Source organism: Zalophus californianus, chromosome 7 (genome assembly GCF_009762305.2).
Source record: "Zalophus californianus isolate mZalCal1 chromosome 7, mZalCal1.pri.v2, whole genome shotgun sequence".
Lineage (NCBI taxonomy): Eukaryota > Metazoa > Chordata > Mammalia > Carnivora > Otariidae > Zalophus > Zalophus californianus.
The window spans coordinates 106,572,668-106,596,934 of record NC_045601.1 but is presented as its reverse complement, the minus strand read 5'-3'; the positions used below and the strand labels follow the sequence as shown (position 1 = coordinate 106,596,934).

The following is a 24,267-nucleotide window of genomic DNA, read 5'->3' as shown; positions in this document are numbered from 1 at the left end:
GCAGTGGGAGCAGGAGAGGGGGAAGCAGGCCTCCTGCCGAGCAGGGAGCCCGATGCGGGGCTAGATCCCAGGACCCCGGGATCATGACCTGAGCCGAAGGCAGACGCTTAACGACTGAGCCACCCAGGCGCCCCTCTACTGATTTATTCTTACATTGTTTATTGACAAGCGCTGAGGACACAACAGCAGATAAAAGAGACGTAAGTCCCTACATTCTTGTGGGGGAGGCAGATAATCAACAAGATAAGGAACTAAAACAAAATATATAGCATTACGGATAATGATTTGCTGTGGAGATAAGTAAAACAGAGGTTTGGATAGAGAGGAGACAGAGGGGATGGAGTGGAGGAGTGTACTTTTAAATAGAATGGATAGGGGCGCCTGGGTGGCTCAGTCGTTAAGAGTCTACCTTCGGCTCAGGTCATGATCGCAGGGTCCTGGCATCGAGTCCCACATCGGGCTCCCTGCTCAGCGGGGAGCCTGCTTCTCCCTCTCCCACTGCCCCCTGCTTGTGCTCTCTCTCTCTCTCTCTGACAAATAAATAAAATCTTTAAAAATAAATAAATAAATAAATAAATAAATAAATAAATAGAATGGATAGGTAGCATATGGGCAAAGACTTGGAGGTGAGAGATAGAATGAGATGGATACCTGGAGAAAGAGCCTTATGCAAAGGAGCAAAACCGTTGTGCAAAGGCCCTGAGGCAGAAAACACATCTGGCACAGTTAAGGAAAAGCAAGGAAGCCAGTGTGGCTGGAGGCAGAATGACAGAGACAAGGATAGAAGTTGAGGTCAGAAAGCTAGGGGAGGTCAGACCACCCAAGGCCTTGTAGGTCACAATGAAAGCCTTTGGCTTTAACTCTGAGTGAGGTGGGAGCCCCTGGGACAGTTTGTGCAGAAAGAAGACAGGATCTAATTCCTGTTTTTATAAAGATCAGTCTGGTCTCTGTATGGAAAAGAGAAACAGGAACACCCAGTTAGCAGGCTACTACAATAATTCAGGTGAGAAATAATGAATGCTCAGACAAAGGGTCGTCATGACGACATCAGTGAGGTGGTGAGATTCTGAATATTTTGAAAGTAGAGCTACCAGGATTTACTAATACGGGTACTGAACTGTGATGGGAAGAGAGAAGTTCAAGATAACGTCAAGATTTTGGCCAGAGGAACTAGAAAGTGGCAGTTTGCCACTTACAGAGGTGGGAAGGCCTGAGGGAGGGGCAGGTCTGGGGGAGATCAGGCCATTATCTGCTGTATGATTTGGGGTAAGTTGCTTAACCACTCTGAACCTCAGTTTCCTCATCTTTACAATGGTTATAATAATGGCATTCCTGCAGAGTGGCCATTATCTCTTCTGAGTCCAGAAAGGCAAAAAGTAGACCCGTTTTAGGAAGTAGGAGGATGAGGTATTTAAAAACAAAACAAACCCAGGCTGTCTCTGTATCAGGCTATCTCATGGAACTTCACTTAATCTTGGGGGGAAAGTGGGCAACGAGGGTCCTAAAGTGGGTCTCCCTCTTCCTGTCCTGAGTGGGAGTGCCACCCCACTGTGTCCAACTTGGCCCAGCTACCTGATGGACTGTGACCCCCGCTCCTCTAACCCGCGGGAGACAGCCCACAAGTGCTTGCCCATGTCCCGTTCTCCCCTGTGTGGGTCACTCTCTGCTGGTGTGTCTAGGCACAGTCTTCCTGCTTCTGAGATTTGGGCAAGTGGGTCTCTCACACTGTTCCATTCCCATTACCCCTGCCAGTTAACTCCCAATTACTGAGCTAACAGAGGATGGGACTGGAGACCGGAGGAATCAATGTGCCTGAGGTCACACCATTAGAAAATGCAGTCTGGGTTCTACAACCAGCAGGAAGAATTCCTGCATCTGTTCTTCCACTTCTTCCAGCCCAGCAGCCTCCTCCCCTCAATATACCAGGTGCCAGAACACAGCTGTCTCTTCATGGCTCCCCCCCACCCAGGCAAGCTGTCCTAGGGTGGGGCTGAGCTTGGTGGGGCGGCCGGGTAGTGTCCAGTGAGGCTGTGCCCCTGCAGGCAAATCCAGCCAGAGATTCATTCTGAGCAACAGTTCTGACTGGGTGAGAGCTGCTGCTGACCGGTGGGTGTGGGGGATTGGGAGGGTTGGAAGTGTCAGGTCAGGGTGGATCAAGGGGCCTCAGAAGAAAACTTAGAATTGCCTGGGGAAGAACTCCTGCTGGATTGAGAAGAGTTGGGGGAAAGGCCAGGGAGCCTGAGGGTGTGAATGGGGGTGAGGTGGGGGGGGGAGGGGAGATCTAGGGAACAGTAGGAAGCCCCTGGAGGCTGGGAAGGGCAAACTGTAAGTCCAAGCCCCAGCTTTACTTTGGCCTTGGTGTCTTCATCTGAGCTATGGTAAGAACCCTCCCCGCCCCAGCTACCTTGCCAAGAGAAAGGGCTTCTGGAAAGCAAAAATGACCCATAGATTGAGGTGGTGGGGGGAGCATAAGGGTAGAAACTGAGGTGGAGGGGGGAAGCCTGCCCACCCCGAGTTTTGGCCAGGTGAGGATGGAGCAGGAAAGGGGCAAAGCCTAGAGCCTGGATTGCCTCCACAGTCACGGACCCAGCCATGCCCGTCCCACTGCTCCCGTTACTTCTGCCGAGCGCTGGTTGGGGCCGCCTGCTTCTGCCTGCCGCCCGCCTGGCCCGCCGGCACCTCCTGCCCCTGCATGCGCCGACTGGCCCGCCGCCTAGGCTCACAGGATGTTCGAGAGGCTTTGCTGGGCTGTGTGTTGTTCGTCCTCAGCCAGAGACACCCGCCCCGACGCTGATGAGGGCCTCCAGAGCGGCTGGCCAGGAGAGGAGGGAGAGGCTAGCCCCCCCCCAAATGAGGCCGCGGTCCCTGATATTGGCTGTGTCATCGAAAGCCTTTCTTCTGGGACTAGGACAGTCTGGCATCATCACTGAGCGCAGCCTACCCAGTGTGCGAAAGACACGGTGCGGGACTGAGCCACAAGAAGGGTTTGACCAGGAACGCCTCCCCTCTCCAACAGGAATGACTGGAAGGATGTTCCATGCATCGAGCAGAAAACTGATCAATTACCCCTCCTGAATTCCTCCTCCCAAGACCCCTTTTTCCTAATCACATCTGGTTCCAGGGAAGGGGAGGAAAGTGACTCTCCTCCCCTACCCCCCAAACGGTGACATGAGGTCCAGTGAGGGACAGTGCTTACCCAGGGATAACTGACATTTACCGGAGAGGCGAGATTTTAAACCCAGACGGTCTGTCTTCCAGACTCAGGATTTACCTTAAAATAGTAGGACCTTGGTTCCCTAGGGAAGTCAGTCTTGCCCCAAAGCCCAGCATGCTGCAGGTGCTCAATAAACATATGTTGATTTGAGTTCTTGGGACGCCATTTAAAGTCGTGTCACCCACGCAGCTTCCTACGCTCCTACGCGGGGAGAGAGCCTAACGTGGCCAGGGGGGTGGGGGCGGGGGTCGGGAAACCACTCAAGGGTTCCTTTTGCTTCCTATCCATTGTCCCCGCAGTCCTCATCTCCTGGAGGTTGTTTCCCTTGTGTAACTTCAGTCAGTACGGTCACACTGTGACCCAGCAGTCTTGGGTCCGATTTGGAGGTCTGGGGGCCAGCTCAAGGTAAGGAGAAAAACGTCACGTCCCTTGAGCCAGGTTGGAGACTCTTCTCACCTAGTGGTGTGGGAAGAGGGTGATTTGTTTGCTAAGGGACCCGCGGGCAGCCAACCCAGGGGAGCAGTGTAGAAATGCTTGCCCTGAGGGGCCCCGTGTCCCTGAAGAGATCTAGGCGGGGTGCGGGTGGGGGAGTGACCAGAGACATTCACCTCATTATTCCGCCTCCCCAAAGAGCAGCTCCTAAGAGGTCAAATAAGAGCTGTCAGAGTCATTTGCATTCAGCCTCCGGTAATTTGCTTATTGTTCCAATAATAGTCCTCCCTCGCTCCAGGAGTCTTGCGCTGTAGGTTCAGAAGGGGGACATGAGGGATGCGGGCCCCTTTCCCGGACCCCCACTGGGCCCCACACCTTCGTTCCGAAGCTCGGCCCCGGGGGAAGAAGTGAGGCCCGAGCTGTGCGCCCCCAGCCCAGCCCCGCGGGGCTTTCCGCCGGACCCCGGCCTGGCCACCCCTCGACACCATCTGCTTCCTCCTGGCGTCCTCCAAAGCCTGTGCACGTGCTCACCCCTCTCGGGAAGGCGACCTGGGGGAAGGGGCGGAGTGAAGGGAGTTCCAGCTCGCGGTCCCCTAACCGCGTTCCCCTCCAGGGTCACAGGCACCTTTTCTTCCGTCTGATCCCGGCCTCCCATGCCGCCGGCCTCCCAAAGCGCTCCTCGCTCCCGAGCGGCGCGGGGCGGGACAGAGCAGGTCGCCGAGCGCGGGCCGGGCGCCGGCGTGTGGCCAGTTGCAGCCCCTCTCCCGCCGGCAGCGGAGACCGGTCAGACCCGGCGCGGGCTGCGAGCTCCGTCCATGGCCCCAGCCCCGAGATGAGGAGGCCAGGATGGGGAAGCAGAGGGGAATTTTCGTCGTCCTCTTCCAAATCCGGCCGGTGCGCGGGGCTGAGGCGGGCCGCTGGGCGGTGGGGCGGGGGCGGCGCGGTTCCCACGCGCCCCGCAGGGCCGGGCGGAGAGAGATGGAGTTGGGGCCCTAGTGGGGCTGGGGGGGGGGCGGCTGTACGTGGGGTCGGGCTCTGCGATTTCCGGCGGAGGGGATGCTTTTCTCGGACTTTGAAGGTCACCCCGCCCCACTCTTCCACCCCCGCTGCGCCACCCCAACCATATCCAGATTCCCCCAAGGTCAGAGACCTGCCCAGGGCAAAGGGTAGGGGCAGAGTGCTGGGAAATAAGGCTGGGAAGACCAAGCCCAGAGGTAGTGAACTTCAAGTCTTGAACTCTGACCCTCATTCTCACCCTTAAGTACACATCCACTAGGAAAGTGAGGGAAGTGAGATGAGTATGGCCCGGAGAGGGCTGGATCTTGTCTTTATTTTAAATGTGGATGTTTTGTTCATCATATCATTTCTTGCATTAACTTTGATTTTTTAAAAAAACATCTCAGTAAAATATTATTTATCTTGATTTCTAAATTTTTTGGCACCCCCATAAAATTTGCACCTCGGGCAAGTACGTGCCTCATTGGCCTCTCCCTAGTCCCAGCCTGGCCACAGGGCCACAGACACAGAGTCGGGAAACAAAATGAGAGCGCACAGTCATGAGATAGGTGCTGGTGACAACAGCCAAGCCAAGCAAACACGCTTCCAGCAAATCACAGATGGACACAGGCTGGGGAGAGTGGGACCGGTGTGTGAGGTGGTGGGGCAGGCTTGGGGCCTAGAACAACGGAGGAGGGAGTCTGGGGCAAGAGACAGCCTCAAATAGAGTGGGGGATGGGGTGGGATCAGCCCTTTTCACCCTACTCCTGTGCCAGGGACCTGAAGGAGAAAGACGTAAGACAGGGCAGAGGGTGACAGGACTGGCTGGGCCTGCCCAGAAAACCTTCCTGGCACAGGCTGGTGTGAGATGAGGCCCTGAGGCTGTCCAGCAGAGGGGCCCTGGCACCCAGCAACCATCTCTGGTCAGGGAAAGGCTCCGAAGGGGCGTGATGCTGGCTGGGGGCCCAGGCGGGGTGACTGCCAGATGGACTTCTCTCCAGCAGTAAGAGTCCTGGCTGTTGCCATCTAGTGAGCAGGGCCAGGCCTCAGCGGGGGGTGGGAGAGGAACCAGCCTTTCCCCTGTCTGGCCTGGGACCCTCACCACTTCCCTTCGGTTGCTTTCCCCTTCCAGCCCCCTCTGCACACAACTGCACCCACTGGCCACCAGCCTGGCCATGCCGGGCAGGTCTGTCTGACCACTAAGTCCTGCCACCCCCACGGGCCCAAAGATGGGAAATGAAGGTGGGGAGAGAGACCGGGGCCAAGGAAGAGGGGAGAGGAGGGCTGGGAGAGGAAGAGTGAGAGACTGGACAAACACAGGATGGGAATGGGGGTGGGTAGACCCAGACATGAAGCGGCCCTCAAGTCGTGGGGCATTGCCTAAAAAAATACCACCCTACCCCTCTTCCTGCCCTCTGTTTGCTTAAGGCTGGGGGGTGATGGTGTGTCATGTCTCTGCGGGAAGCGCCGGAAGGCTGAGAACACCCCTTCTGGAGTAGCTTGGGGACAGTCCACTGATCCTAAGTAGAAAAACTACACCTCCCTTCAGGGCCCAGTCTGTTTCCTGGCAAGAGGGTATGACCCTGCCTCATCCTTTGACGGTAGTAATGCTAATTGGTTGTTGTTCTTTTTAATATATACATTTATTTATTTATTTGAGAGAGAGGGAGATGGAGAAGCAGACTCCCCGCTGAGCAGCGAGCCCCATGTGGGGCTTGGACCTCTGGATTATGACCTGAACTGAAGGCGGGCGCTTACTGACTGAGCCACCAAGGGGCCCCCTGCTAATTGTTGTTTAGTGTCCATGGCTTCTCCAGGGGACAGGTTTCTTGGGTAGTTGGGGTGTGGGGGGTGTGGGCACTGGGTTGGACTTTGTGTCTTTACACCTCGCCAGCGGACAGATTATCCTCCAGCACTGAGAACTGCTATAGGGGCCCTGATTCTCCCCTCCCCCCAATGTACTGGCCAACCAAAAGCAGGGGAATCATTCCCCCTCCCCTGGAGGTGCAGGAAGGGCGGACCACTCCTCAGCATGCCCACCCCCTTCCTCCTCTGCCAGTGGCGGATGTGGGACTCAGCAAGGCTTGGCATCTGCCTCTGAGGACAATGGGATTCACTCAGGATGTAAGGCTGTTTGGGGCTTTTTTTCTTACCATCTCCAGCTATTCCTCAGCTTTTCCAAAGTTCTGGATTTAGAAAGAGTGAATCTTTTTTTTTTAAAAAGATTTTATTTATTTATTTGAGAGAGAAAGAGAGAGAGAGAGCACGAGAGGGAAGAGGGTCAGAGGGAGAAGCAGAATCCCTGCCGAGCGGGCAGCCCGATGCGGGACTCGATTCCGGGACTCCAGGATCATGACCCGAGCCGAAGGCAGTCGCTTAACCAACTGAGCCACCCAGGCGCCCAGAAAGAGTGAATTTTGAGGGGCCTACAGACCTGTGCCTCTACCCCCCCAAGACACGCATCCCCCTCCAAATCCCAGTTGAGGTTGGTGTGGCGTTTGCGTGTGGGTATGCCGGTCTGTGTGTGTTAGAGGTGGGAAAATCAGGTCACTGATTATACTGACGATGCAGAGGGGTCCCTGGGCATGGGGGTTGGGGGGAGCAGAGGATAAGTGCGAATGGCAGAAGGTGGCCCTGAAAAGGGAGCGGACGCTGGAAAGGGAAAAGGTGTACACTGGGGAAAGTGGCGTGGGAGGGGGTTGGGGGGAGTGATACTGGAATATCTGGGAGGGGAGTCCGCACCGCTCTGGGCGGAGGGTTGGCTGCAAGGACAGTAGGAGTTTCTAGACCATCGGGGTGGAACAGACTAGGGATGATACCCCTCCAGCCCCGGATGCTCGTTAACGCGGCGGGGTTTGGCGTGGCACGGCCCAGAGGTCCTGTCTTAAGAAATAACGCGAGGTGTGAGCCCGGCAGCCCCGGGGGAGGGGGCATGGGCGCGGCGGCTCGGTAAGGGGGGGTGGGCTCGCATCCGGAGCTGCGCGGGGGGGGAGTAGCTGGGGCGGGGCCGCGGCAGAGGGGGCGGGGCGGGGGGGGAGCGGACGCGCGCCGTGGTAGGGGGGAGCGGGCTGCGGCCGCGGGCCGGGGCGGGCCGGGGCGGGCCCGGGCGGGCCCAGCGGAGGGCGGGTTTGAATGTGCTCCGGCGGGCGCGGGAAGCTGCCGAGAGGGCGCGTGGATCTCGGCGCGGTAGGACTCCTTCCTAGCAGGTGCTGCCTGGGCCGGGGGGCCGGGGGGCCGGGGGGTCGGGGAGGGGGGACCGGGAACGGCCGGCGCGGAAGGCGCCTCTCCCCGCCGCCCTGAGGGCAGGGAGGCCGGGCCTGGCAGCTACGCGGCGCGCAGAGGCAACGCCGCGTGGGGCCCCCGCTTCCCCCGCGCCGAGCGTGCGGAGCCGCGCTGCACGTGGCGCGCCAGGGTCAGGGCGCGTGGAGACTCTGCGGAGATCGGGACCCGAGCGGGGCGTGGGCGGCCTGGCTCCTGGGCCTGAAACCGGCCGTCGCCGAGCTGACCTCCGCAAGGGGCGGGCGAGTAAATGGGTAATCTCGATGAATCTTGTCGGTACAGGAGAGGGGCCGCGCCGGTAACTGCGCCGGGTGGGGGAAATGGGGATGCGGGCACGCGGCTTGGAGGTGAATGAGCTGTCTGTTCCTGGCCTCCCTTTCCTGGGCGCATCTTCATTTACTCCCAGAGATGACCTTCCCTTGACTCAGAACCCCTGGTTTCCTTCGTGGGGGAGAGCAGTGGTGGGAGGGCTGGTCCCAGCCCTGCCCTTCACCCTTCTTGGTGCGGCCCCTTTGCCCATTCCTCTCGGTAACCTCCCACTTGTCTTTCTGCCTGTTGAGCTCTCCGTGCCAGGATGTGTGTGTTATTGGAGGGGGGAGGGGGTTGCCTTACACCTGAAGCTCTTGTCAGGCTTGAGATGACCTCGGCCCCCACCCTGTTTTTCCCCTCATCTCCCAATATACGGGGCTAGCTGAGAAGCAGCTTTTATGCCTACCTCCCCACCCCGGAAGAAGGCTAGAATAAGTTGCACATTGAGTTGGAATTCCAGCGCACCCCATTCACTAGCTCTGTGACCTTAGACAAGTGACTGAACCTCTCTGAACCTCAGCCTCCCCCATCTGTTCAATGAAGACAAATTAATACTAGCTTATGGGTGGTTGTGAGGGCAAGAGGAGCTATCTGCACATAGTGGCTGGCCCCACACTCAACCCCAGGGAGTAGAGAATTGGATGCTACCGCAAAGGTGTGTCTAGAAGCTGGGGTGCGTGAGAGGTGCTGGGGGCTTGGGGCAGGGAGGTGCTCAGTCTGGTGGTTACTTTCAGGGTTCCATCCTGGCAGGCCAGGGCATGGCTGGAGGGACACCAGGTGCTCTGAGCTGGTATCAAATCCCTGGTTGCTGCTGGGCAAAGGCAGGCAAGAACAAAATACCTGGGCTGGCCAGCTGAATGTCGGGATGTGGGCAGAGGGGAGAGGCTCCCCTGGAGTTCCATTGTGCCCAGGACTGAGGTGGGGACAGCTGCGAACAGAACGTGGGCGGGTAGCTGGGGAAGAGGGCAGAAATGAATACTTTCCCAAGCCTAAGGCAGATTTTACTAAGGAAGGGGAGATACTCTATTCTCTCCACCCCAGCTCCCATCTGGGTTGAAGCTATACCAGTTCTTTCACTGCCAGGAATCTTGCCTGTGGGGGCGGGGAGGGGTGGAGCATGGGGTGTGCTGAGGTGTGAAGCTGGGAGATCCCCTCCCTGCTACCTAATAGAAAATCTGAGTCCTGAGCCTTCTCTGCCTACCCCCCAGGGTAGAGCCTTCTTGCCCCCATCCTTCTTGAAAACATAAAAACTGTTGTTCACCACTCTGTCCATTCCCCAGTGCCTAGAACAGTGCCTGGCTAGCATGCAGAGGTCCTCAGTCAGTATTTGTTGAAAAGATGAATGGAAGAAGCCCTCTGCCTCCATCTGGAGGTGTGGGTGTGTTTCTCCTGTCCCCGCCGTACAGCCGCCTACAACCCACGTGTGGGCTGGGGGACTGAGGGGCTGAGGAACGCCTTTGGAGAGTCTGGAGTTCACCCAGGGAGGGGTTGAGATGAATTATGGGGAAGGATAGAGAAGCCCATTGAGGGTGTTGGGGGTCCCTGGCGGTATGTGTCTGCCGGGCTCAGGCTGGGACCTGGAGCACTGGCAGTACCTGTGAGTTGCCCCACCCCTTCAGCGCCCCTACTGAGACTGCTGGGTGGCTTATCTCCAGGCTACCTACGGGAGCAGTTTTTATCTCCTGGTGAGTGTGTGCCTGTGTGTAAGAGGCTTCTCAGAATGGGACCGATCCCTCTCACAGCAAGGCCTGCAGGGTTCTCTCCCCATCCGGCCTCTGCCACTTTATTAATTCTGGACCCTTACCCAGGGGGAGCCCATGGACAAGGCCTGCTGCCGGAGCCTGAGCTAGGACCACCTCCCAAGGACCGCCCAGGCCCCCTCTGCTCTGACCCTTCTGCTGGCAAGTCTGGGCATCCGGTGAGTGTGGGCCCCGGGCCCAGGCCCAGGCGGGTGGGGAAGCCAGTCCTCACCCCAAACAGCAGACCTGGCTCCAGAGCTAGGCCCGCACGTGGGGGATGCGCCAGCACACGCCTGCTTGGCTTTCCATGCTGTCCAAAGGGAAGGCTGTCTCATCTGGCGCCAGGCTGCCTCCCCTGCACGAGTGGGAAGCAGGAGCGGCGGGGGGGTACCGAGGGGGGGAGGCCAGGAGCTTTAGGTCAGGCCTGTGCCCCTGCTCCCCCAGTCTTCCCTTCCAAGTTCGTTTTCAGAAAGGGGAAGAGGACAGGGGCCTGGGAGTGAGTCAGAGAGGAACCTAGGGGGGATGGGGTGACCCTGGGGCCAGGCCTGGGGATGGGGGAGGGGCAGGCTTGGTTGTGGGAAGGGCTGTGTCCCCACATCCGTGGTGAAGCGTTTTCCTAGAAAACTGGCCAGGACTAGGAAACCCTTGGGCAGTGACTGCAGAGGAAGGTTAAAGCGCCCCCAGCACAGATAGGCTGGAGGCTGGGGGGCCTCCAGGAGGGGGCAGGCTCTCCAAAGTCCACTCTTGCCGTGAGGGCAGGGCCCCCCGCCCCTCCCGCCGAGGGTGTGAAGGTCAGAGTTGCAGAGAGGGACCTGGGCGTGGGGCGGGGGGCGGGGAGGCATCTCTGGCTTCAGTCCTTTCTCGCTGCAGCTGCGAATGTTTGCTGTCTGCCCTCCGTTCTCCCCTCCCGCGCCCTCTTTGCTCTGACTCCTGTTTCCTCCCTCCTGTCCCTCCTGCCCCCCTCGTTATCGCTGCAGTCCCTGGCCCCTGTCATCCTGTTCCCTTGCTTCTCTGCCAGTCCTTCCCTCCCTCTCGCTTATACTTCCTCCTCCTCGTCTCCTGCTCGCCACTCTCCCGTTTCCCAGCTTACAAACTGCTTCGGCTGCCGGATAAAAATAGCGGTGGCCAGGCTGGGAGCCAGGTAGTGCCTGAGCAGGCAGGGGCCCCGACAGCGCTGGCCGCAGGGGTCAGATTGAGCAGCCCCGAGGGGCAGGGCAGGGGCCGGGGGGGGGTACCTCTGGACTCTTCAGTTTGCCCGCTGTGTGTGCTCTCCCCACCACAGCCTACCCCACAAGAGCCTAAAGAGGCCTATGGGGAAGCCGGGCCAAGACGTGGCCTCACGCTGCTTCTGCCCCCAGCAAGCTCCAGAAGGAGGGAGCTCTCGGCCAGGCAAAACCAACACCGCCGTCACCATGACAACCACTCACCAGCCTCAGGACAGGTACGGGGACCTGGGCTGGGCATCCAGGGGAGCGGACGTGGGTCTCCAAGGGGCTGGGTGCCACGTCCTTTGGAATTTGGGGTTTCCACTGCTGACTGGCCTTCCGGCAAAGTAGCTGTGAGTCAGGTCTGCCCAAGGGGTGGGGGCCGGGTGCGCCTTAGCTGGGGTGCCTGTGGGGAGGGCCGGGGTGGGTGGGTGGCGGCAGCCCCTCCCTGGCCTCTCAGTGTTTCCACTGTTGCTCTCCAGCCAGCTAGCAGTTTCCAGCTTCTCCTCCCATCACTCTGGGGAAATATTTGGCGGCACCCCTCATTCCAGAACACATCTGGCAGAACTGCCCTCTTCCTCAGACCTGGCCTTGAGCCTCTGCCTGAGATGACCCTGGCCCACCCTGGTCCTTGAGCTGACCTCGCTCTCACTTCCCCACCCCCGGAGCCTATAAGCTCCTTTAAGTTAGACCTGCCACCACGATCACACGTATGTGTTTTGTTGAGGAAGAGGCTGTAGCTTGGTTGAAGCTCTCCAAGGAGTCTGGGACCCAAGACAGTTGATGAAGCCATGCCTGCGGTCCAAAACTCCCTTCAGCCCAGGCCCCCAACTGCATCCCCTCGCCCCTGCGCATCCCGTCTTCCTCTTGTGCCAAAAGGCCGCGGAACTAGGCCACTTCTGGCTGTGGGACCTCTTTCTCTGTGACTGTTTCCCACCTGTAAAATCGGGGTGGGGTTTATTTGGGATGGGAGGGAATTTAAGGAGACCGCAGGTTGGGTCGTTCCCTGTCTCCTCTGTTCCCAGGCCACCTGTCCTGTCAGAGCCTCACCCGTTGGTAGCAGTTCTGGGAACCCCTCTCCCATCTCCATGTGCCTTGGTCCCCTCCCCCAGCCCTGCTCTGACCATCCGTTCTGGGCAGCCTCGGCCAGGGGCTTCTCCCTTCATTCTGGGCCTCTGAATCAAGCCCTTAGCTGTGTTCTTCAAGGTCATGAGGATATGAGGTGCGGAGGTGGGGGGGGGCGCTGTAGTTGAATGGCTCGGGCCTCTCCACTCGGGGCATTCACCTGGGCGTTCCCTGTGTGAGGCCAGGCCCTGCGCTCTGGCCAGACCTGTTTTTTCCCTGCCTTGGGCTTTGTCCCTGTCACTCAGTGAAGAAAGCCGGCGTCGGCTGTGGATGGGTATGGCAGACACATCTGGAGACCACGCTGGGAGGGCCCAGGGCTGCCTGGGGGAGGCTGGCCCATCGCACACAGGTCCTGAGGTGTAGGGCTTGGGGGCAATGCCCCGGGCCAGCCGAATGGGGCGGCACTCATTTACTCTCTGCGGCCCACATGACGTCCAATGGCCTGTGACCGCCTCGCCTCCCCTATGTGGTGTGACCTACAAAGCTAGTTTTGTCTGGGCCGGGGGGAAAAAAACAGCTCCCTCACTTCCCAGCCACCCCAAGTCACCCGCCTTCCTGTCCCACTAGGTCCAGAGTGGTTTGGGAGTTTCTTGACCTCAGAGTCCTCTTTGGGGAACCACACAGTGCCTGCCCAGACAGCATAATCACTTCCAGCCTGCCTGGTGGGGGTGGAAGACACTTTCTGTTTGCTTTCTCGCTCACCCGCCCACCCCCAGCCCCTAGCAGGGTTTCCAAAACCACCTCCGGATGTATGGGTCACACTGGTTCCCAAGCCTGCAGGGACCCCCGAGTCTTCGGGGCTGAGAATCAAGGTCCTGTTGGCCATGCCTTTCAGTCCTGTGTCCCTCCCTGGCCCTCCTCCCCCTGTGGACTTGTCTGCCCTTTTCCCTATCCCAGGACACTTTCCCTTTCCATGTAAACCCGTAGGAAGTCTCAGGCACATGGACATAAACACAGATGCCTGTGTCCTGCAACGGCTGGAGAGCCCGAAGGTTGGGGAGGCAGGAGCTTTTAGGTTTGATCTGGGAAGGAGGGTGGGGTGGTGGATCACTTGGCCCCTTTTTCCTCTCCCATTCTCAGGTACAAAGCCGTCTGGCTTATCTTCTTCATGCTGGGTCTGGGGACGCTACTCCCATGGAATTTTTTCATGACAGCCACTAGGGTGAGACTCGGGGACCTGGGCTCCAGGGGGCATGTAGGGCCTGGCTGCCGTGTCCTCAGGAGCGCTGGGAGAGAAGTCTCAAGGCTTCTGTCTTGCAACCCCCACAGTATTTCACAAACCGCCTGGACGAGTCCCAGAATGTGTCCTTGGTCACTGCCGAGCTGAGCAAGGACATCCAGCCCTCAGCCGCCCCCACAGTGCCCTCCCCAGAGCGGAACTTGCTCAGCGCTGTCTTCAACAATGTCATGACGTTATGTGCCATGCTGCCCCTGCTGTTCTTCACCTGCCTTAACTCTTTCCTGCATCAGAGGTGAGCGCCTGGGCCCCTGGCCTGACCCCTCACTGCCTCTTGCTCTCCCTGGGCTGAGCCCCCAGCCTCACCGCCCCGGCCTCTGGGCAGGATCCCCCAGTCTGTTCGGATCCTGGGCAGCCTGGTAGCCATCCTGTTGGTGTTCCTGATCACTGCTGTCCTGGTGAAGGTGCAGCTGGCTGCCCTACCCTTCTTCGTCATCACCATGGTCAAGATCGTTCTCATCAACTGTAAGTGGGGCTGGGAGGGGGCAGAGATCTTCCCACATCCCCCCACCCTTCCTTCAGACCCACAGTCAGCCAGGAACGGAGCCCTTTCCTCCCACGCTGGAGGAAAGAAATGGATGCCGTGGACGGTCCGGGCTCCAGAGGCCTGAGCAGGCACGGACCAGGGCTGGAAGCAGGGCAGAGAGGGCCATTTGGTGTCACGACCCCACTGGGACCCGTTTTCCCATGGGCCCCCAGCCACCTGCAGTGGAAGAAAGTTCCCCTCTGCTCTCTCTCCCCTGCTGACGCCCACCTCGTGCCCCCAGCGTTCGGTGCCATCCTGCAAGGCAGCCTGTTTGGTCTGGCCGGCCTCCTGCCCACCAGCTACACTGCCCCCATCATGAGTGGCCAGGGCCTGGCAGGTATCTTCGCCTCAGTGGCCATGATCTGTGCCATTGCCAGTAAGTACGGCCGCCGGCCTGCCGGCCTGGTTGCTGGGGTGGGGTGGGGGAGGGGAGGGGCAGGGGTGGGGACGGTCTCTGATCACTCACGTGCTCCACACAGGTGGCTCAGAGCTGTCAGAAAGTGCCTTCGGCTACTTTATCATCGCCTGCGGGGTTATTGTCTTAGCCATCGTCTGTTACCTGGCCCTGCCCCGCCTGGTAAGCAGATGGAGAAAGCCGGATTCGGGGTGGGGGTGGGGAGTCCAGGGCTCCAGACCAGTGGTGTTCTGGGACCCAAACCCGGCGTAGGAGGGGGGCGTTCCGGAGCTTCCACCTCTGAATCCACCCCCCCGGTGTCCCCCACTTGGTAGGAGTTCTACCGCTACTACCAGCAGTTCAAGCTTGAAGGGCCTGGGGAGCAGGAGACCAAGTTGGACCTCATTAGTAAAGGTCAGAATAGCCTGCAGACGCTGGGGCGGAGGGCGGCCCGCCCAGCAGGGGGCAGCCTGGGTACAGAGGGCAGGAGGGAGCGTGCCCTACTGGCTGGCGGTTATAAGCCAGCAGCCAGACGGACTGGGGCTGGGATGAGCCGGGGGCAGTAGGAAGTGAAGGCCAGGAGAGGTGACGTGGGGGGAGATGCTGGGCGCCCTCGAATGCCTGAGGGCAGCGGGAAGCCACTTCAGATTCTTGTAATAGGACCTGAGGCTCCCGGGAGAGGTCAGGACCCCTGGGACTTGTGACGTGGGATTTACAGCTCTGGGAGGTCTGGGCTCGGTGTTGGGGGGGGGGTGTGTGGCTGTGTCCCAGGGAAGGGGTCTCCATCCCCAACTAACCCCGGCCCTTTGGGGGAATGTTTCTGTCATCTCTTGTTCTATCCTCCCCACAACGTGATGCTCCCACAACCTGTCACCCCCACCCCACCCCAGGAGAGGAGACAGGAGCAAACAAAGAGGAGTCCAGAGTTCCAGCCCCCAGCTCGCAGCCCACCAACAAAGGCCACTCGATCCGAGCCATCCTCAGAAACGTATGTGGGGCACGGGTGTTCTGCCCTCGGCACCTTACCCTCTTTTTCTCTTAGTTTTGCCCCTCCCGACCCATGCACTGTCCATCCGCTCCCTACCCGAGACTGGCCACGCCCCTGGATTCTGTGTGTGTGTGTTGGGGGGGGGGTGGGGATTCTGGGCTCCTTGTTGCACAACCACCATGAAGACACGGGCCTGGGTCCCTTTCCTCCAGATCTTAGTCCCGGCTCTCTCTGTCTGCTTCATCTTCACGGTCACCATTGGGGTGTTTCCCGCCGTGACTGCTGAGGTCCGGTCCAGCATCGCGGGCACCAGTGCCTGGGGTGAGGACACCGTCGGTTCCCAGGATAGGGGCACACCGGGGCTAGAGCAGGTTTGGGAGTGGGGCGCAGGGGGAGCCTGTGCTTCCGTCTCCCCAGCTAAACTCCTGGCCCATTTGCCCTTCCCTGACCTGGAAGCATCTTCTCCATTTTACAGCTGGGGAAACTGAGCCCCCGTGAGGGTTAGGGTTGCTGAATCTGTCTCTCTGGACCTAACAACCAACCCGACTCTACTCTTTTTTTTCCCAGGAGACTACTTCATTCCCGTGTCTTGTTTCTTGACTTTCAATGTCTTCGACTGGCTGGGCCGGAGCCTTACAGCTGTATTTACATGGGTAAGCGGAAGAAGGAGGTGCCCAGCCCCTGGGCAAGCAAGGGCAGAGTTCAGCCTGAGACCCAGAAAGGGAACCAAGAAAATATGGTGATAATGGGACCATGCTTTTTTTTTTTTAAAAAAACCAAGACATAATCTGTGTATACTAAGTCATACAAGTCTTAAGCATACAGCTTAATGACTACACGCACACATACGCACGCACGCACGCGCCCCTATATAATCACCAGCCAGGTCAAGATAGAGAACGTTTCCAGCACTCAAGATGGCTCAACCATGTTCCCTCACAATCAGTATGCCCGAAGGGTAACCAGATCCAATGCAGATCCTGAGGGGCCCCAAGTGGAGCGCTGGGGGCCAGCCCAGGCTGAGGCACCACCTGTTCCTCCGTAGCCTGGGAAGGACAGCCACTGGCTGCCAAGCCTGGTGCTGGCCCGGATGTTGTTTGTGCCCCTGCTGTTGCTATGTAACGTCCAGCCCCGCCGCCACCTGGCTGTGGTCTTTGAGCACGACGCCTGGTTCATCGTCTTCATGGCTGCCTTCGCCTTCTCCAACGGCTACCTCGCCAGTCTCTGCATGTGCTTCGGGCCCAAGTGAGTGGGGCCCCTGGTGGCATTAGGCGGGGTCTAGAGCTCCAGCGGTGGACAGCTCGTGGAGGGAGAGAGGGCAACAGGAGACTCCCTGATCCTGGAGGGGCATGTAGGTGAAGGGGTCGTGGTGGAGAGTGGGGCACCCCGGGTACCCAGGTGGAGATGTGGGAAGGTGGGAGACAGCCCCCTTATGCATTCCCCCACGAGGCAAAAGCCAGATTGGAGGTGGGAAAGTAGGAGGGGCCTGGGGAGCAGCAGAATTCTGTGCCCAGGCAAGTCTCGCCGTCACAGATGCTCTGTGGGGGGAGAGCTGCTGGGGGCTGGGGTAGGGGCCATTCTGAGGAAGCCTTGCCCTCCTGCCTTTAGGAAAGTGAAGCCGGCTGAGGCAGAGACAGCTGGAGCCATCATGGCCTTCTTTCTGTCTCTGGGCCTGGCACTGGGGGCTGTCTTCTCCTTCCTGTGCCGGTCCGTCGTGTAACCGTGGACGGATAGAAGGGCTGCACTGACCACCTGCTCCCGCGCCCTTTCTTCTCCTTCAGGGATGGGCAGGGGTGATCTGGAGGTTTTCTCTTTTCGCCAGCTTCTGCTTTCTCACGGCCTGTTCTGGGCCTGGGTGTCCAGGCCCTGAGGAGGGAGCGTCTACGGATGGATAGTGGGGACATTGTGAGCCTGAGGGTCAGAATCAAGGGAGGGCATGCAGTCTCTGCATCTGCTCAAGTCCCCTTCAGCCACCGCCCCCACACACGCTTGGCTCCGACTGATCCCTGCTTGAGCAGGGCAGCAGAGACTGCTGGGCTTAGGGTATATGTGCGTGTGTGGCTCTCTGTTCTGCATATTTACCAGCAGCGGCTTGGGGCCAGGACTGTCTGTCTAAGGTCCCGTCGATAATATTTCCATATTCTCCCCATGTGCCTCCTCCCCCCCCCCATTTCCATGCCCCTCCCCTGCTCCCCCGGCCTTGTTTCTACCAATAATGCACCTTGTACAGTTGCCATTTTACTGCCTTTTTTTATATTCAACAGAAACCAGGTGCCTTCAGAGGCTCTCTGATAAAATAAAAAAAATTTTTTTTTCTCCACGGCTCCCTGTGTCCTCCAGCCGCAGCTCCTAGAGAGGGCAGCAGGATGGCAGCCTGAATCGGGAGGTTGAGCATGACCCCGCTGAGCCCTGGCCAGCACTGGGCCTGTGTCCAGTGGCGGGGTGGGGGGTGTGCAGTTAGTCCTCTTAGCCTCAGTGGGGCTGCAGTGCCCCCTGCTGGGGCCACAGAGGAGGGACAGGTCTGGAGCCAAGACTGCTGGCTGAGACTGAAAAAGGCCATTTTTTCTTTGCTGCTCAATTCCTTCCTTCACAGAAGTGGGGGTAGGGACAGTACCCCGTCTTTCTTTTGTCTTCACTGCAAGCCTCACCTGTCCTCACCCCTCAGCCGCAGGAATAAACCTGCGACCCTGGTCCACTCCTCCCCACCACGAACATCCCCTCCCCTGCACTCCCACACCTCCAGGCAAGAAGAGGCTGCAGCCCCACCATGTCCCCTACCTGGCACTCTGCCCTGACACCTGGGGAACATGGGGCCTCTGTGTCCTTGCATGGAAATGGGGCCCCCTCCCCTTTTCTTCTCCAACTCTCCTAGGGAAGGGTCTGTGGGACTCTACGAGTGGCTCCGTGGAGGGAGCTGTATCACTGGATCCCCTTCACAGAAATGGCTCTTGCTCTTCCTGACTGGAAGTGGGAGTTCTGGCCGCTGGGCGAGAGAGAGAGAGAGAGAGAGAGAGAGAGAGAGAGAGAGAGACACACACACACACACACACACACACACACACACACACACACACACGCTACAAATTGGCACCTCTGTCAGGGCTTTTGTTTCTCAGTTTAATTGAAGGCTTCAGGCCTCATTAAGGGCTCTTAGCACATTTTTAAGGCTGTTTGATGAGCTCTGAAGTTCTCAGGGGGCAGTTAAGCATATCATTATATGGAGAACTGGAGACTCCAGGGGTACACGTCAAACCAAGGTTTATATCCGAGGCTGGTGGAAAATAAGGTACTCCTTTCCTATCAGATTCAAAAGCAGGGTTCCCTGAGTATGCCTCAGCCTTTGCAGTGCCCTTTGGCACTGAGGCTGAAATTAACCGGTGCTTTTTGTTTTCGCTCCCTCAGCCCCTCTTGACCTTCCCATGGGACCCCAACCTGAGCGTCCTATTGGGCTCCTTCCTTGGCACAAGCAGCCCCTCAGGGATGCTGTCTTTCTTCCCTGGGTTCCCTCTACGGCCTTCTGCCTGCTCTTTCAGGACTCCAGCCCAGGTGTCCTTCAGTCCGTGCCACATGGCCACAGAATAATCCAAAAAACCTAAGTGATATGCTGGTTTCTCTCCAGAGTATGCTGAGCATTTCCTGATTTCCCAGCAATGACAGCTAGTTTATGCAATTCCTTCCCCTTCTGTGCCTCAGAGCTTTTGTAACTTGGTGACCTAACTTTTATCATGCCCTTGACCATACTCCGGCTACCAGACAGAACTCATGTTTTTTGAGATAGGGTCTACATTCTATTCATGTTTTCACTTTTTCAGTTACAGGTGCTTTACCTGGCTCCCAGAGGTACTCACAAAATTGTCCCTCCCCGAGCACTCCACATGCCTGACTCCAGCTGTGTGGTGCCACTCATTTCCATTCCCTGTGCTCAAGAGATGGAGATGGGTGTTAAGTAGGTTTCTCTGGATGCCAGCAATGATTTGAAGGATGGAAAAACAGATAATCACATCACTTTCCTTCTTTCTGTACTCAAATAGATGTGGAGGAAAATTACTAGAATATTTTTTCCAAAAATGTTTTCTAATGCAAATGCCAAGAGTGTGCAGTCTCACACTCAGTTTCTATTCTCCTGACCTCAAGTCTTGACCTCAAGACAGGAGAGGTGGGGGCGAGAAAATGTAGCTCCCAGGTCTCCTGCCTTGGACCCAAGCACAGTGATGGCTCCTGACCACAACAGGTGCTCTGAAGGCAACACCATACCGTAGGAGCCAGGCCTCCACTTTGCCCCTAAGCACTTCCTTCCTGTAAGGTGGGGAAGGGCTGAGCGTGAGAATCAGGCGGGAATCACGGGTATCATGGACTCTGCCAAGACCTGTGCTGGTCGTCACCTTCCTTCCGTGTGACATTTCTGCCTGAAGCATCAGTCTGTGTATTTAGCTGCTGGCCTCCCTGGGGTGGTGGCCACTGCAACACATTTCCCTTGTGTTTGATCTTATATGGTGAATTGTTGGGGCTCAAAACTTTTGAAAAGCTAAGAGCCCCAGTAAAATCAGTCCTTAAAAGGTAGAAGTCAAGCCTCCGGGATGACCGAGGAACTGGAATATAGCTGTATCTTCTCTGAAATGAATATGGAAGGAGCATGGTGAGGGCAGTATAATGGGTGGGGGGCTTGAAGGGCAAACTCCAGTTATGGGGAAAACAAATACTCAGAATGTTAAACTCTGATAAGGATTCAAAATGGATATGAGTGAGAAATGCAGAATCACTTTAAAGAGATGGCCGTGCTTTCTGGCTAGCGAGTTCTGCCTGAAACCCGAGTCTTGACACACTGGAAGGGTGGCAGGCTGAGGGACGTCAGCCAGCCAGGAGAACTGGCACTGAGGCCCATCTGGTTTCTAGGGCGAGTTGGCGGTGAGTGTGGAGATGGGCACCTCACATGAGCACAACCCGTGTCCCCCCTCCCCAACCCATCAAGTGGCAGTGCCCTAGCTGGGCTCCTGGCTCCTGTACACGTCCCCTTCCAAGAGAAGGTGCTCAACTGAGAGCCCTCTAGATCCTTGGCAGTCCTGGTGCTCCCTGTGAATGAGCCAGTTGGCATTCTGGCCCCAGACTGCAGGGCAACTGCTAAATGAGTCGGCAGGGCCCCACAAAGTGGGGGGGCCTCTCGCAGGCCTGTCTATAGGGTTGGTTCCATTTCAGAGCCTAGCATTCCATCTTGGGCCTGCCAAATACCAGCTGTGTGACCCCAGGCAAGTCACATTCTCCGGGCCCAGATCCTTGTTCTTCAGGAGGGGTGATCTATATGTATGGACTTGCAAAGGTGATTTAGGGAGTCTGTGGGAGAGCCTGGATGCAAGAAGTGATTACCCTAGAGACACGTGGCACCAAGAATCAATGAGGATGAGCCGCAGCCTGGTGCGCTCCCGCTCTAAGCGGCTCGCTGCTCCTCTCCCCCAGCTTCCGTCCCCGGAGCCTTCCAGAGCCAGACCTCATTTTCCCCCACACCAGACATTTCCAGTGCCAACCGCCCCGCGGGTCCCAGATGAGCCATTGACAGCGGACAACCGCCGAACCGGACCGGGGCTGGGCGCGGGGGGGCGAGACGAGGGGGAGCCTGCTGAGCCCCGCCCCACGGCGGCGGCGGGGGGAGGTGACGTCACCGTCCCGCGGGCTGCGCGGCGGCGCGGCCGTTCACACCTGACTCTTGGTGAGTGGGAGAGCGGATTGGGCGTCTTGAGGCCGGCTCCGCTGCCCCTTAAGCCTGGGTGACCTTGAACGAGGCATTTTCCATCGCGGAGCCGCTCATCTGTAAAGTAAGGGTAGGCACACGCGCACTGCCTTTCTCTGGGCTGTGCAACTCGGACCGAGGCAGGGGAATTAACAACTCTTTCTTTCACCTACCACCCTGCCCCCGTCTTCCGTGTCTTGTGGCCTCCCGTCTCCCTGTAACTCTATGAGGTGCTGACCATTGCTATGCCCGTTGTACTCCGGGAAACTGAAGCTGGAATGGTTAAAGGATGGAAAAATATTTTGTAAACCGCAAAGCACCGGGTAAATACAAGTCTCTGCCTGTCTCTCTCTACCTATCAGATAAGCAGAGAGACACACAGACTCGGAGAGATGGGGAGAATTCCCAGACAGTGAAGGAGATGGAGATACAAGGCCTCTTGTGATAGCGTGGCACCATAACGCAAGCCGGGGATACCTTCCTTCCTAGCCTTCAAAACATCCCAGAAAGTTCTCCTTTCACATACCCAAGGACCCCGGCCTCCCAGGATCTGGAACTCCCACGTAAACCTCTCTAGGTGAAAGCAGCGAAGTCCTTCCTGATGTCTAACCCTAGTCCCTCCTGTTTGTGAGTTCCTCAGCACTTAGTAGCACTACCACAGCCTTACCAGTCCCTTATCTGGGCGCAGGTGGGCCAGGCAGGCACTGGGTCCAGAAATCCAGTCAGGTGAGAACTGTACTTTGGGCAGTGACTTGTGCCTGGGGCGGGTCAGGTGGCAGGCAGAGTAGTTAAGTAGGTCAGGGTTGTTTGTGGTAGAACCTACCCCTCCTGCACCTTCCCCTGCCTGTAATTTACTCTGGGCTGAACTGATTTGGGGTTAAGTTTTACCTTAGTCAAAGGGACCAGGGAATACTGAACAACACCCAAGACAAAAAGAGACACCTGGTGGGCATCATGGCCTGAGGACAACAGACGATTTAGAGCTCAGTTGACAATGACAGGCAGGGCTCAGTCACACACAACCCCCCCCCTTAGGTCACTGATACTATGGCCTCAGAGAGTCAAGACGCACTCATATGTGTATTAATAGAGTAGGTACCAAAGATACCCTAGTTACAATTTCAAATGGCTTAGATCATAACTGTGGTCTTTTCACTACACTCCCCTGAGAAATGGTGTTCTTGCCCATGACTTCAGCCATCAGTCTCTGTCTCCTGGACATTCTTTGGTGCCCCATAACATGCCTAAAACGGATTCTTGACCCCCTCCAATGCAGAGTGGCCTTCTTCCCCAGCCTTCAGCCCTCATATTCAATCATTCTACCACAGAAGAGGTGAACACCGAGCCTCTTCCCTACCCCTGTGTGATCTCCCCACTTTCGGCTTCTGCCTTCTCCAAGCTATGTCCTGTGGAATCTCCAAGTGTTTTTTTATTTGTTTTGAGCAACACAATTAACTGGCATGACTTAATGGATTTAATATATTTAGACTTTTATCCAATAACTAAATAATACATATTTTTCTCAAGCATGCATGGAAGCTTTACACATATTAACCACGTCCTAGATTACAAAAGAAGTCTCAAATACAAAAGCCAGTATTATACACACTGCATTGTATGTCTGTAACATAATTAAGAGATAATATAAAAATAATTAGAAATGTTGAACACTTTTTTTTAAAGATTTTATTTATGTATTTGACAGAGACATAGCGAGAGAGGGAACACAAGCAGGGGGAGTGGGAGAGGGAGAAGCAGGCTTCCCGCCGAGCAGGGAGCCCAATGCAGGGCTCGATCCCGATCATGACCTGGGCCGAAGGCAGACGCTTAACGACTGAGCCACCCAGGCGCCCCTTGAACACTTTTTTTTAAAAAGGTTTTCTTTATTTGAGAGAGAGAGCGCATGCGCTTGAGAGAGAGCACAAGTGGGCTGAGGGGCAGAGGGAGAAGCAGACTCCCCACTGAGCAGGGAGCCTGATAGAGTGCTCAATCCCTAGACTCTGGGATCATGACCTGAGCCAAAGGCAGACACTTAAATGACTGAGCCACCCAGGCGCCCCTGTTGAACACTTTTAAACTGATCAACAAAGATGCCATAAGAAGAATCAGAAAACCCTTAAAACTAATTATAATAAAAATACTATAGGGGCACCTGGATGGCTCAGTTGGCTAAGTGTCTGCCTTTGACTGAGGTTGTGATCCTGGGACCCTGGGATAGAGTCCCACATCACATTGGGCTCCCTGCTCAGTGGGGAGCCTGCTTGCTTCTCCCTCTCCCTCTGCCTGCTGCTCCCCCTGCTTGTGCTTTTTCAAATAAATAAATAAAATCTTTCCAAAAAATATTATATACTAAAACATGGGGGGATATAGCTAAAATAGTACTTGAAGAGAAATTTGTAGCCTTAAATCAGAATGTCAGAAAAGGGAAAGGCTGAAATTTAATGTGCTAGGTTTTAAAGCTAAGAAAATAGAAAAAGAACACAGAACTGGGGCGCCTGGGTGGCTCAGTCATTAAGCGTCTGCCTTTGGCTCAGGTCATGATCCCAGGGTCCTGGGTTTGAGCCCCGCATCGGGCTCCCTGCTCAGCGGGAAGCCTGCTTCTCCCTCTCCCACTCCCCCTGCTTGTGTTCCCCCTCTCGCTGTCAAAGAAATAAAATCTTAAAAAAAAAAAAATAACAGAATTGACCCAAAGAAAGTAGAAATAATAAAAATTTTAGCAGAAATTTAAATACAGGGGCGCCTGGGTGGCTCAGTTGGTTAAGCGACTGCCTTCGGCTCAGGTCATGATCCTGGAGTTCCGGGATCGAGTCCCACATCGGGCTTCCTGCTCGGCAGGGAGTCTGCTTCTCCCTCTGACCCTCTTCCCTCTCGTGCTTTCTATCTCTCATTCTCTCTCTCTCTCTCAAATAAATAAATAAAATCTTTAAAAAAAAAAGAAATTTAAATACATGAACATCGATATAAATAAAATAGACAAATCTCTAGTGAAACTTTTCATGAAAAAAAGAATAAGACACGAAAAACAATTTTAGGGATGAAAAAGACATACTTTAGATGGAATAGAGGTTGAAAAGAGTCAAAGAGAAGACTATGCCATAATA

At 56.6% G+C, this 24,267-nt stretch overlaps 2 protein-coding genes across 9 annotated transcripts; both read left to right on the top strand.

Annotated features, from left to right (window-relative positions):
• Positions 1-2,592: 2,592 nt before the first annotated feature.
• On the top strand, positions 2,593-3,075 carry MYMX (myomixer, myoblast fusion factor). Its single transcript, XM_035728341.1, is given in 3 exon segments — positions 2,593-2,691; positions 2,693-2,782; positions 2,785-3,075. Coding segments are annotated over 3 exon segments (480 nt in total).
• Positions 3,076-4,391: 1,316 nt separating this feature from the next.
• Positions 4,392-22,907, top strand: SLC29A1 (solute carrier family 29 member 1 (Augustine blood group)). Of its 8 annotated transcripts, none has more exons than XM_027602369.2 (14): positions 4,392-4,540; positions 10,039-10,148; positions 11,252-11,410; positions 13,380-13,461; positions 13,569-13,771; positions 13,862-14,001; positions 14,304-14,438; positions 14,542-14,639; positions 14,792-14,870; positions 15,347-15,444; positions 15,657-15,765; positions 16,012-16,097; positions 16,490-16,689; positions 17,053-17,767. In XM_027602369.2, the coding sequence occupies exons 3-14, from the start codon at positions 11,280-11,282 to the stop codon at positions 17,162-17,164; spliced, it is 1,473 nt and encodes a 490-aa protein (XP_027458170.1). In that variant the 5' UTR covers positions 4,392-4,540; positions 10,039-10,148; positions 11,252-11,279; the 3' UTR covers positions 17,165-17,767. The 8 variants fall into 8 exon arrangements, with proteins under 8 accessions (XP_027458170.1, XP_027458174.1, XP_027458173.1 ...); XM_027602373.2 differs by lacking the exon at positions 4,392-4,540 and adding an exon at positions 7,719-7,848 and having other exon boundaries at positions 11,332-11,410; XM_027602372.2 differs by lacking the exon at positions 4,392-4,540 and adding an exon at positions 7,719-7,848 and having other exon boundaries at positions 11,328-11,410.
• The last annotated feature ends 1,360 nt before the right edge of the window (positions 22,908-24,267 follow it).

Excerpts from the sequence above, each read along its gene's own strand:
- SLC29A1 (XM_027602367.2), top strand. Across the intron at positions 14,871-15,346 it reads GTTGGACCTCATTAGTAAAG|GAGAGGAGACAGGAGCAAAC; the intron begins GTCAGAATAGCC and ends ACCCCACCCCAG. Across the intron at positions 16,098-16,489 it reads TTACAGCTGTATTTACATGG|CCTGGGAAGGACAGCCACTG; the intron begins GTAAGCGGAAGA and ends GTTCCTCCGTAG.